This window comes from Brassica napus, chromosome A9, assembly GCF_020379485.1.
Source record: "Brassica napus cultivar Da-Ae chromosome A9, Da-Ae, whole genome shotgun sequence".
Lineage (NCBI taxonomy): Eukaryota > Viridiplantae > Streptophyta > Magnoliopsida > Brassicales > Brassicaceae > Brassica > Brassica napus.
The window spans coordinates 43,489,496-43,502,866 of record NC_063442.1 but is presented as its reverse complement, the minus strand read 5'-3'; the positions used below and the strand labels follow the sequence as shown (position 1 = coordinate 43,502,866).

The following is a 13,371-nucleotide window of genomic DNA, read 5'->3' as shown; positions in this document are numbered from 1 at the left end:
GCAAGTTAATTTCATAAGTAAAATTCTCAATACTACTTTTGAAAAAGAAAGTCCATCAAAAGTAATATCTGAAAAGCATAAATCTCATGTAATTTTTCTCTAGTCCAAGGTAATGGCCCCGTTGTTGACAATTGTTTTTCCCCCTCCTCCATTCGCTTTTTTGGTGGGTCTTGACCAACTTTATCTTTGGATTAATCCCATTTAATAAACCTAAACTTTAAATAGAGGCCCACTTTTTACTCAATGGTTTAGCCCATTTGTAATAATTTAGTATATTTGAAAAATTAGAAACAAAATAAATACATAAACAATGAACAAAAAACAAAATTTGGCTGATATGCATTGCATGCTATCCCAAAAGCGATTTAAAGAATTTTTATTATTTTGTTTAACTGCAGAATTATATTTATTTTTCGACGTAATAATTTTAAACACTCTGGAAGAATAACTAAATAATTTATTATTAGAAAAAGTTACAAAATACAAATTCTCATCTCAATAATTTCGAGAAACATGGCATACTGAAGACAATTTGGTAATCCAGGACAAAAGCGAAAATAAAAGAGGTTTTGTGTATGATTGATTGTATTGCATTTGAGCCTCCCTTTGTCTCATTGGATCATGTGACCGTGTGAACGAATATTTAGACGGTTTGACCTTTACATGTTTGACCCTCTGGTAGGACCCAAAAAGAGACAAAGGTCCAATGGTCCACTTGATAGCATGTCTGCCCAGAGGCCAGAGCTAGATTCCCTGCTTCTTTCCACGGCTCCATCAACTTGAACGGCTAGCTCCCTTTGACTTTGAGCCCGTGATGTACTTGCAAAGCTGTTATGTTTATCCTATAACCTTAACTCAACTTTAGCTTAAGAGACTTTGTAAGATTTACCCAAAAAATGCAGCAGCCTTTGAATGAATCAGGGTTTATATTGTTCAACAAGTTTTAACAAGCTGTAAGACTCAGCATCAGGTCTAGCTCCACCAAGAACCATCCTCTTGAACAGATTAGGATCATACACCCTACCTTTAACATAAGCCTTGAACAGAGCGTTATACACAAACGCATACCTATTATACTTAGCACTATTCAGCTCTTCAAACAGTTTCTCCGAGTTCTCCACATCACCTCTCTCCGCAAAACACTCGACTATCGCCAGCGTCGTCTCCAGCCACGGCGTTGAGCTTCTCACACTCCTACTCGTCTTTACACTCGAACCCATCTCAATGTTCTTGATAGCTTCCTTCATCAAATTGGCCTTAGCACACCCTAAAGCAAGATGCCTATACGTTATCGAGTTAGGCTTGCACCCATCTCCAGTCATCTCTCGGAACACACTTATTGCCTTCTCTATCAAACCGCGTTTGCAGTATACAGACATCAGAGAGTTGAACTGCTCTGTTTCTTTAACTCCTCCTCTTACGCTCTTCATCTCTAACCAAACCTCTTCAGCTCTCTCCAAGTTCCCTACTCGTCCAAACGCTTCCGTGGCCAGCAAGTAACTCTTTGACCTAACGTGATGAAACCCTTTCACAACATTCCACGCTCTCTCCACCTCCTTTTCTTTACCCAAACGCCCGTACAGAATCATCAACACATCAAACGTCGACCAGTTATCCCCAGTGATAGTTCTCTCAATCTCCTCCGTATAGGCCTCAGCGACCGTATACAACCTCGCAACAGCATGCGCCATAGCTAATATACAATACGAAACCTCGTTCGCCTCAACTCCAGCTTTCTTCATACCCTCAAAAGCCTTTAGCACACCATCAACATTATGTTCGTTAGCCTCAAGCTTCATCAAGATATGATACGTCGAGACATGAGGAACGGCCTTGTCGGCTTTCATGAGGGCAAGGTCTTTGGCGATGAGTTTTCTTCTTCCGGGAGCCGAGTTTCGGATTATAAGACGGTTGTAAACCAGATGTGACGTGCGGTGACCGAGCTCTCTCATCTTCTTCATGTACCCGAGGGCGAGTCTCATGACGCCTTGGTCTAGGCAAGCGATGACGAGGTTGTTGTAGAGAAGCTCGTTCTGAAACTCTTGAGGGACGCGTGTGAAGAGCGTTTCGCCTTGCGAGATGCCGTGGATCTTGACTGTGAATTCGAGTAAGTAGGAGTATTCTAGCTCCCCGGGACGGTATGGTCTTTCTCTGATGATCCACTCCATCAACTAAAACACACATGCATACCAAAACGTTAGAGCTTTCACATTGAAAGAGTAACTCTATAAAAACAAAGGCAGCATTAAAACATCAAGTTCCATCTCAAAACAATTCAGAGACATCAAACTAAGTTCTGTCCTAACTTCACGACGAGTGAAGTAGACAAGTTGAGTTCGAACATAAAAACATAAAGAGGGCACCATTAAAACGTCTTAAGTTCCCTCTCCAAAACAATTCAGACACATCAAACTGAGTTCTGTCCTAACTTCACGACGAGTGAAGGAGACAAGTTAAAGAGGGCAACATTAAAAAGTCTTTACGTTCCATATCCAAAAGTATTCAGACACATCAAACTGATTCTGTCTTTAACTTGACAACGAGTGAGTTAAGTTGGAACACAAAAACATAGAGACAAGAGCGTAGCAAGTAACTGAATTCATACCTCAAGGGCACGTTTGTTTCTACCGAGCTTTCTCAATCGATTAATAGCGTGATAGACATCTCCACCATGAACTGGAAACCCATCGCCCATCCAGCTCTGCAAAGCAGACCCAACAGTTACTCCTTTGGGTAGCTTCTCGATTCTCAGAGACAAACACTTGTCGGGCTCTTCGTCTCCGTCTGAGTCACTAGATTTCGTCGAAGAGATTAGGGTAGTGAGAAAGTTCGAGGCTTTGAAGCTAGGTTGATGATCCGACGCAGGTGAATATGACACACCAGGTGTTCGACGTATTGCCTGAACGAAATAATCTCGTTGCCTTACCAACGCAATAACAGATCGCATTGTTTGTTTCTTCTGGGACCTTACTGGCCCGTGAACATCTATAAAGCTTGTTGATGGTCCAGAATGTGTAAAGCCCAATAAGTACATAGTGGACTTGTATTTTGTATCCTCATTTCCTATTTATATTGGTTTTTCTGTTATTGACTCCAATGAAATTAATAACTCTGCTAATTTGTAATAAGATAACATTTTTTTTACAATTATGCTAATATTTGTTTCTGATTAATGATTGGTTACTTAAATTTAATTACTAGTATTTGGTTCGTTTTTTTTTATTTTCTTTATTTTGTTTGATTTCAGATGAGCTTATAAGCTAGTTTATTCGGATTACGCATCAAATACTAATCAACCAGATTCACCCTTTTGGTTATATACTAAATAAATAATTGTTCATGGATCATAGTCATTTAGCTGATTAACCGTATATGGAGAGAGGAGAATAGATAAATCTTTATAATCACAAAAGTCAATATATATATATATTTTTTGTTTTCTTTAAGTTACAAATGAAAACATTACACAATCACACAATCAACACATAGAAGCAGGAAAAAGTCAAGGTTAAGAGAGTTATTACGCAACATATTATGCCAAATCTTTATTCAAACACACACACATCTCTCTTAACATCAAACACATTTTCCACCAGTTTTCCTGCATACATGTGATTTACACCACATTAACAGCTGCAGCTGTCCCCACAGCTACAGTTTGATCCGCAGCTGCAGTTGTCGCACTCCGTGTTGTAGTTCTTCTCGCAACTTCATTACACACACAAATAAAAAGGTTTTTGAGATTTTGATAACATGATGAAACCACATGCGTATATATATGCATGTAAAGGTAAAAGAATATAGAATCTAGGGTATGAATATAGAATATATATATATGCATGTAAAGGCAAATAAGATATAAGATCTAGGGTTTACCTGCAAGAGTCACCGCATTTGCAACCGGAACCACATCCACAGTTAGAACCTGCCATTGCTTCTCTTCTCTTTGATTTAAAGTTGTACTTTGTTTTTGTTTCTTCTTCTTTTGATTGCTTTATGTCTTGTGAATTGAACAAAGGGAATGACCACCTATTTATAAGAGATGGGAAAGAGTCGGTGTTGTATACACCGTACACGTTTCATTCCGTGTATGGATAAAATCAAATGCTTTTAGAATAAGTTATCTATCATATAGAGCATTTCGTAGTGATTCTTCTATTTATTTTAATTAGAACCTTAAAATATTATTGAGAGAAATAATAAACATATCTTATATTAAAAATATCGTATATAAAAACTGTTAAATAGTTTTCCACAACCAACTTGTCCACTATTTTTTAGAAAATTTCGTCTACCAGTTGCAAGAAAATAGTCTAATGTTTTATTTGAGTTTCAAAAAATGATGGAGCACGTCAAATTGATAAGGAATACGAAAAAGTCGTACACGCAACAAGGAGTTACGACAGCCAACCAAAATAAGAGGCATGAAACGTGCCTGTTTCATCTGCTTACTATACCTCTTTAGAAAATGTACACTTTCATTTTTGACATAATATGAATATTTATAACGTATATTATGATATATTCATTCAACCTGCACGTCTATTATTCATTATCTAACTTAACTCTCTTTTGTCAAAACTATTAATCTATTATTCATTATCTAACTTAACTCTCTTTTGTCAAAACTATTAATCTAATTGGAGTGTTTCTAACAAGTTGTTCCTTGTGATAAAGACATTAGATTGTGCGATTAATTGCAGATATTAAATCAGGATCATGTATATTATGATAATTCATTCAACCTGCACGTCTATTATTCATTAACTATCTAACTTAACTTTCTTTTGTCAAAACTACTAATCTAATTGGAGTGTTTCTAACAAGTTGTTCCTTGTGATAAAGACATTAGATATGTGTATACCTTTCTTCCACGTAGTACTAAACCCCTAATGATATCTTGTGCCTCCGAGAAACTTATGTTACAAGTAAGAAACAACCTAATGCAACGACTACGTTCTTGAATTAGTAACCTAAGCCACTATAACATAAAACGATCAAGAATTTAAAAATATCACAATAGAAACCGTGAAAATGTTTCATCACACAACACATCAGTATAGCCACTGTAACACGAAATTTTCAGTTGGTCTATCTACTGAAATAACTCAAAGAGATACAAAAAACTAAACTAGTCAACACATATATTCTCCAATTTCAATCTCTCTGATCCCTCACCACCACCGTTTACAAGCATTTTCAAACCATCTTTCAGCTCAGCCACACCTTCTTCAAGAACAGCACAAACCGCAAAAATCCTCACACCTTTCACTCTCCTCTCAAGCTCCACCAACCTCTCCTCCGCCCCTTCCTCATCTATCTTGTTCGCCACGATCAAAGACGACCTATCAGACAACCCTTCCTCATGAAATTCAAGCTCCATCACCAAATCTCTCAGCTGCTGCCACGGCGCCACTCCTCTGTTCCCATCCAACCCCGACGCCAAGTCCACGACGTAAGCCAGCACTTTGGTCCTTTCTATATGGCGGAGAAAGTTGTGGCCTAGCCCTCGGTTCTGATGAGCTCCTTTGATAAGCCCTGGGATGTCGGCTACCGTCATTGAGAAGTCGTCGTAGCTGACGTTGCCTAGGTTGGGACGGAGCGTCGTGAACGCGTAGTGGCCTACACGCGGTTTAGCGCGGGAGAGCGCGCCGAGGAGAGTGCTTTTCCCAGCGTTTGGCATCCCTACGAGACCAACGTCAGCGATGCTCTTCAGTTCTAGTATCAGGACAGCTTCTGTACCAAGAGAACCACACTTAATACTCGAGCGTTGGCCATTATCATCATCTTCATCATCGTCGTCCTCCATTGTCCTCAAAGGAGCTGTTTTAGCGAACTTGGTGCCTCTTAAGTAACGTGTAGCGCAAACGCTGCCCAAACCGCCTTCGCCGCCACGTGCGATGAGTATTCTCTGGCCTTGTTCTGTCAGCTCCGCAACGTTATACTTTACTTGATCAACATCGTCTTCAAAATCATCTTCCATTGGCGTGTCTACTACAATATCGTCCTCAGCTTCAACTTGAACAGAAGAATCTTGATTAACGTCGGAGGTCTCCTCTGGTTCAGGATCATCAACCAGTGTGCCAGGAAGGTCCCATGGATCCAGACTTGTGGGAGAGTTAGCTTGAACCTGAGACGGAATCTCACCTTCTTGAAGATGAATCACTGTCCCAATGGGCACTTGCAGGACCTTGTCTTCTCCTCTGTTTCCAATCCTGTTCTTGGAAGTTCCATGCCCAGCCTTCCCACCTTTCTGCAAAATGCATATATATATAATCAGTTAAGACATGAGATAGATTCCCGGAAAAAAAAACGCAAAAAAAGAAAGAGAGGCATGATAAACTTACAACATGAGGTTGCAATCCGCTGAAGTCCCAAACTGCATGTGTGCATTCTAAAATCACATCACCTCCTCTCCCACCATTCCCACCTGAACTAAGTTCAATTACATTAACTTCATCAACATTCTTCGTTACTCAATCACTCACACTATTCTAAAAACGGTCTAGACGCGCCTAGGCATCCGTCTAGTCGGCAAATCGGACCGTAACAAAACATTTGTAGGACGATTACTTTCTTAAAATCGGTCAAACAAGCTAAAAAAAATCGATCTAAACGCCCGTCTAATCAATAATTTATAATCAATTAATTTATACAAAGCGTCTAACTACCCCGTAACGATATTTTAAACATTGATCACTAATGTTTGCCGCTTCCTATACATCCACATACCAATTCTAAATTTCTAATTATACAAAATCTACATACCAATTCCCAATTTATAATCATTTATATAGAGTTTATGTAAGAATATCAAAGTACACATCTGGTTTGCCGTAGCGATCGGTACGGGTCTTGCGGGCGCTGGAACAACCACTGCCACCTTCACCGCCACGTGCGTACAGAGTAAACCTATCTCTCATTCTAGTCTCCTGATATATCAGGAAAGGGAAGGAACTCAAGCAAATTATAAAAGAGTTTTTTTTTTTTTTTGCTCGAGGAAGGAAGTCAATTGAATAGATGATGAAACCCACCTGCAAAGGCGCGACCTTTTCTTCCTCCTCCGCGGAATCTGAGTAGAACGCAACAGTGTAGCTCATCCATGGCGCGTTTTGAGTTTTTCGGAAGGATCTCAGATACCGGATGGGAGCTGTCCGGTTCAGCCACATCGAGTTGTTTCTGGTAGGATCTCCGGCGAGGTATGAGGTTGTTACGGTAAGATAAGAAGCGAGGAGACAGAGGAAGATCTCCCGCCGTGGTGGTCGTCGGTGAAAGAAATGGGAGAACGAAGCGGAGAAGGGTTTAACGTAATGGGCCTGGCCCATATTACGGCCTCATAACTCATAAGACGAATTTCTAAACCCATGAAATGAATTGACTTTTGTGTTCTGACTTGGTGAATCCCTTCCACATGTCCTCACGACAGAAGGTAGCTAATTTGTCTCTTGTTTCTCCATGTCATGATCGATTTTGATTGTTACTTACGCACTAAAAAGATACTCATGCATGAGTAATATATACGTACATGGGCATGAGATATATATGCTGATGATAAGGCTCAAATTTGATATTGAAAGCAACGCTAGCTAGAACTGCTTCTGAACCATTGTAATTTCAGAAGAGGAGTTCGATTATCGAACGAAAGGGGAAGTTACGTAATCTTTTATTTTTAAATAAATATTTCATTTATCTACCTAAATAGGCATAGCAGTAAACACAATGCATGGGTGATTTGGATAAAATCCTTACGACCTAGACCAAAGGACAGACAGTCGAGTTACTTCGCAACTTCGAATCATTCACGTAATCTAGTATCATAAGAATCATTTACAAGAAATGTTACCACGAATGCTTTAACCATCGTAACCCTTTTTTGATTTTAGTATGTTGGTTTTATTTATCAGTATCACTCACTAATGTTGGTTTTGTTTATTTATCAGTATCACTCACCAGTTTCACACTGATACTGATTCTTGTATCATAGGCAGTATATACTCCATATTTAACGCGTAATTTAATTATGGTAAGACATGCATCACCCGCTCGGTTAGTTGATGCGGGTGCTTGGACTCTGGCGTGGCTACTGATTATGATGGTGGACGCTTCGATGTCTACCGTGAACTGTTCTTGGTCGGGTCATATCTTTAAGAGCAGATCATCGGGGAGGCCAAAATTACCGGGTTCTGACTCTCGGTTTAACTGACCCTTCCTTTTGCGGCAAACGGTAAGTGCGGATTAGCTGAGGCCTCTGGTTTGGAGTTTGTGCTGGTTGTGTCTGTTCCGGCTTAGGTTGATCGAGTAGTTGTTTAGGTTTTATTTTCTTTCGTCCGCTTCTTGTTCTCATTGTAATTCTGTCAAAAATTTGAAAAGTTGGTAATAATATCTTAACATTTTTACCAAAAAAAAAAAAAAAAAAAAAGAGTAGAGTCAAATAGCATATCCAAATGATTTTAACCGTACTCTCAAAACGTGGGACTATCATAAAAGTTTGGGGTCCAGTTCAGGACACACAAATCTCTACACGCATTGTTTTCCGTGTCAATCTTTGTTGAACGTATTCTCCATTATATAATTCCAACTTTCTTTTCCTATCGTTTTTATAGCTTCTATCATCCGAAATTATACGTCTTATTGCAATATTACTAACAGTGGGTATAATAAAGTTCCTGGTACTTTTTCTTAAAATGCAATACCCATAGTCGCCAAAGTCGTCACATTAGACTCTAGTATACTACACTGACCAAAACCAATTGATTGTAAGTAGTCAATTAAAATGCATTTCAAATATAAAACCTAGACATCCTTTTACATTTCTTCAAATATAAAATATGTTGGTTTTACCGTTTTAGCTGTCGTATGTTATAAACGTTCATATCTACCTATTACGCTATTCGCTATACAGTATTAAGAAAACTACAGGTAAGTATGCTTTTTAACCCATGCAAAAGCTTTATTCTTCATTTGTAGTGTATATTTAGTTAAAGAATATTTTATGGAGGATCATGCACCCACATAAAACAGACTGACACACAGATTCGTACAAGAAGACTGTAAAAGAAAAGAAGCTCCTAGAAATATGAGAAAAAAAAAGTATGTTTAAGTGTTTTACAACGTAGCATCCAAAGAGAGACACGGATTTGAATGATCAAATTCCTTTGTCTGCAAACCCTTTTTGACTTTATGAATTATCCTTAACTTTTATATATATTACTCATATTCCTAAATATAGGATGTTTCAAAAAAAAATTGATGTTCCAATATATAAGATGTTTTTAATTTTCTATGTAATTTTTACTTTATTAAAAACTGTGTAACCAATCAAATTTAATAATCTATTTTGTAATTGGTTGAATACAATTATTTTATAGTTTTAATGATATTTTCTAGAAAAAAAAAACAATTTTCTTAATATGTGTGTTTTTCCTAAACATCTTATATTCAAGAACAAAAGTAATATAAGATTGGATTCTCTTTAGCAATCAATAAATGATAAATCATCAGTAATGTTCATTATGGGATCAGGCAAAAATCTATACCCATAAATGGAATAAGTTAGAAATAACTGAAAATCATTATATATTCCATGAGATTAATAGGTATATAAACTGGACTGTTACACACACGACACGAATTTGTTGAGAGACAAAGCTAATAACTTCAGAATCAATTCAACCATAAAACCACACTCTACAAAGTTTATATATATATGACACACCTGATTATATATACGTACGATCTTAAGTTGTATACCACACCTGATTAGATACCTTTTAGTTTGCATGCATTTGATCATATGACCATTCGTGGTCATGTAAATCAATCTCCCCGCGTCGTAATATTTATTGACGATCTAATATTCTCACAAGAGTTGGTGATGATCGTTAGAAGAAGGACCCGAGAAATCCGAATTGTTCCAATAGTACTGGTTTGTTTGATTCACCGGATGTGTCAAACCGGAGACCGGTCTAGACAAATTAACCAGATTGGGTTGTTCTTCCATCTTCACCGGACCTGTTTGGTAAATACTGGAATCAACCATGGAAGTAGAGGGAAAAGATAACCCGACGTCGTTTCCGATATTTCCCTCGTTTTGGAAACCGTATGGTCCTGACGTTGGATCGAAGAGAGGGAATCCACCAGGCCCCATTAGGTTGTTTTCACTGTTGTTGTTGTCATGACTGTTTCGTTCATTTCCGACATGAAGAAACCCTAAATCATTCATCAAACTTGGACCGATGTGGTGAGCTTGGTTGTTGCCATTAGCAGCAGCTAAGTTCAAACCGATACCTCCAAGCTGAGTGAGATTTTGAAGAGTTGGTAAAAACGGGAACTGATGGTTTGTCCTTAGCTGTCCTGAGCTAGAACTCGGAGCGTTGACCGTGGAAGAAGATTTTGCATTACCATTTTTATTCTTTTTGCTATTTCTCCGGCGGCGGCCACCTTCGGGGACGTCCCTCAATTTGCCGCCATGTGTCCAGTAGCGGCGGCATCCCTTACAGTAGTGGCGAGGCTGAGTGGGGTTGTAGTTGTTGTTGTAACAGAACTTAGTGTTGATGGAGTTGCATCGAGGACACTTTAGGGCTCCCTCAGGCCGAGGAGCTTTGGTTTGGTTCGCTCTCTCCGCCATGAATCCACCAAGCCTCGCCGGAAGACCACTGGAGGCAGCGGCATGGTGGTGGTTAGGGTTAGGGTTTGGTGGGAAAGGTGGAAGTTGGTGAGAAAGTAGTCCGTGGCCATTCACTAAACTTCCATTTTCGTTAAGTTGAAGCTGATTCGGATTCGTAGGCTGAAAAAAATAATCAAAATCAGAATTAATTTAAAAAAACAAGAAATCAGATATTCCAGACTGGTGTAATTTTTGTTTAATAAACATTACACGAATAGATGTTAGGATTTTATAGATAGAAAAAAAGCAGATGAGAATAGGAATATCTTTTGGAAATGAATCAAAACTATGAACTAAACGAATCAAAACATCTAAAGAAAGAGAGAGAGAGAGAAAGACAGAGAGAACATTTAGAATTAATGGAAGACAAAGAGGTGAAACCTGTGACCAATTGGATGAGAAAACCATTGCTCTTCTATGCCCTTTTTATTTCTTTCTACTTTCTTCTTTAATAAAGTTTAATGGATCTTTAGGAAAAAACTCCAAAGGAAAAACTTGGTGGGGAGAATCAAAGAAAAAGGGCAAAACTAAGGAGATGAAGCAAGACTACCAAAGAGAAATGCGAAGAGAGCACAAAATCAGTAAGGAAAGTGAGAAGAGAGAAGGAGAACAAAGACAAATTAAAGGTGAGAAAATGCTTTGTTAACGAGAAAAAGAAAAGGAGTTTTGGTTCCTTTTATGATTTCTAGACATTTCCTCATGTAGTGTATACGCGTCTATAACCATCTATGTGATTTTTTTTATTTGTCATTCCCTTTTTAGGGTTTGAGTTGGGGAGATTTCTTCACCTATAAGGTTCCTCTCAGAGGCGTCTGTGGAATAATACATATATAGGGGAACAAATGTCATGAAAAGATTGTATAAAGAGACTATCAAGCTATTTCCTTAGAGAAAAATCTAGAATTTACATGCTGATGATACCTATTAATTGTTTTTTTCTTTTATTGTAGTGGGATTATAGAGTATTACTTGGAAGACGATATTATATTTATTATATTACTAATCAAATGTACAGTAAATTTATAAATTTGTGCAAAAATTCCTTTAAAGATATTTAAAAATTCGTTTCAAGTTTAAAACAATTTTTTTGAGTCTATTATCTAACTGAAAGTAAAGTATTTTTGTTATGTGTTTAGTATAACTTTTTATTTTATCCAAGAAATGATAATTTAGTGGTAAAATATTTGAGACATGACGAAAACTCCATGAACGCATTTTTAGTACTAGATGCATTTTTCCCGAAATTAGATTAGGAAATTCGCTAAGTTAAGACATAATCAGTACTAAACTCGTTATTTTTTTACATTGGTCAAATGACATTTTAAACTTGGATTAGGAAATTTAGTACTAAATGCATTTTTTCCGAAATTAACCAAATCAACCAATAGAACGTATGAAACAAAACATATAGCTATTAACAATTATAAACAGGAAAGGTTATCTATAAAAGTAGTTATATGTACATCTATTTCAACAAAAAAATATACATCTATATTAAAAGCATGTTTTTGCTCTCATCAAATAGTTACACGAGGTAGCTAGGGAGGAATATAATAATACACATGTTCGTTCTTTGACTGTCTGTTCTTTATGCTTTCTTTTAAAATCCAACTTATACTACATATGCTTTCTTCCAAATAATGTGTTAGTGAAAGGACGATTGTTGTTTATGCAAACCATATGATATTTCGAACCACAATGTCTGACAAATATTTTTTACGAATGTTCTTACAAGTTTAGAAATTAACCTTAAATGATATATTAACCCTTTGCAAACCTAAAATGTATGGTTTCTTAGAAAATTTCCGAATTTATAATGTATTTGGAACTAAAGTTTGTTATAGGTTATTTTCAGAAAGAATGTTTTCTTAAATGCATGAAATAAATTAGTGGCAACTTATGACTTTACTTTTGTCTTTATGAGTGATTTTAAGTGTATGGGTACGAATACGATTAATCAAGAACAATATATATATATATAACATCATAATAATTCAGATGTCAATACCCATATGCCATATTAAAGCATATCATCATCATTTTCCATTACATTTTGGTTGGGATCTTGTCTATTATACACGTACTGTGTGGAGTAATTATTTTTTTACTTCTTTTTTATTGCATCTAATATCGAAAGAGTGTAAACACTAATCAGGCAAATAACAGGTGTTAATATATGTATTTACAAACTTTGTATTCAATGCAGAGACTACATATGAATAGGGAATTAAGGAGTTCCACATTTTAGCCAAACGGTCTTCACCCAAGAGATATCGGTGAGTGGTGGTGGTGACCGGTGATCACAAGGCAAGTTATGCTTAAGAAGATGGGTAACTAAACTGGTTCTGGTGTACTTAACCTCCAATAACATTTAAATTGATTTAATCAAATTCTTGACATATAAATTGAAGTTTGCTTACTTAATCAAACCTTAATTTAATGAAATGATGAAGATTCATATATTTTACGATTTTTTAATCTACATTTTATTAGACCTAAAGTACGTACTAGAAGAAAATTCAACGTCACTGGTCTTCTAGTAGATAATGAAATTTTGTTTTGAAGTGAAAATAGTCGCTCGTTTGCGACTACAACTTTTATATATTGGGCCAAAATATTATGTAACAAAACGTACTACTTGTTAAAAGAACTTTACATTTTGCAGTTTGTCTCTACATTTTCTCTACTCTTTTTCTTTTTCTCCT

At 37.0% G+C, this 13,371-nt stretch overlaps 3 protein-coding genes across 3 annotated transcripts; all 3 read right to left on the bottom strand.

Annotated features, from left to right (window-relative positions):
* Positions 1-443: 443 nt before the first annotated feature.
* On the bottom strand, positions 444-3,130 carry LOC106419970 (pentatricopeptide repeat-containing protein At1g07590, mitochondrial). The gene is made up of 2 exons (XM_013860805.3): positions 2,606-3,130; positions 444-2,171 (listed from the first exon to the last, which is right to left on the bottom strand). Exons 1-2 carry the CDS (start codon positions 3,032-3,034, stop codon positions 918-920), a joined length of 1,683 nt encoding a protein of 560 aa, XP_013716259.3. The 5' UTR covers positions 3,035-3,130; the 3' UTR covers positions 444-917.
* A 267-nt stretch (positions 3,131-3,397) lies between these two features.
* On the bottom strand, positions 3,398-7,340 carry LOC106419971 (probable GTP-binding protein OBGM, mitochondrial). The gene is made up of 5 exons (XM_013860806.2): positions 7,035-7,340; positions 6,824-6,932; positions 6,348-6,430; positions 3,877-6,253; positions 3,398-3,708 (listed from the first exon to the last, which is right to left on the bottom strand). The coding sequence occupies exons 1-4, from the start codon at positions 7,323-7,325 to the stop codon at positions 5,132-5,134; spliced, it is 1,605 nt and encodes a 534-aa protein (XP_013716260.2). The 5' UTR covers positions 7,326-7,340; the 3' UTR covers positions 3,398-3,708; positions 3,877-5,131.
* A 2,215-nt stretch (positions 7,341-9,555) lies between these two features.
* Positions 9,556-11,464, bottom strand: LOC106419976 (dof zinc finger protein DOF1.1). The gene is made up of 2 exons (XM_013860811.3): positions 11,048-11,464; positions 9,556-10,786 (listed from the first exon to the last, which is right to left on the bottom strand). Exons 1-2 carry the CDS (start codon positions 11,072-11,074, stop codon positions 9,860-9,862), a joined length of 954 nt encoding a protein of 317 aa, XP_013716265.2. The 5' UTR covers positions 11,075-11,464; the 3' UTR covers positions 9,556-9,859.
* Between the last annotated feature and the right edge of the window lie 1,907 nt (positions 11,465-13,371).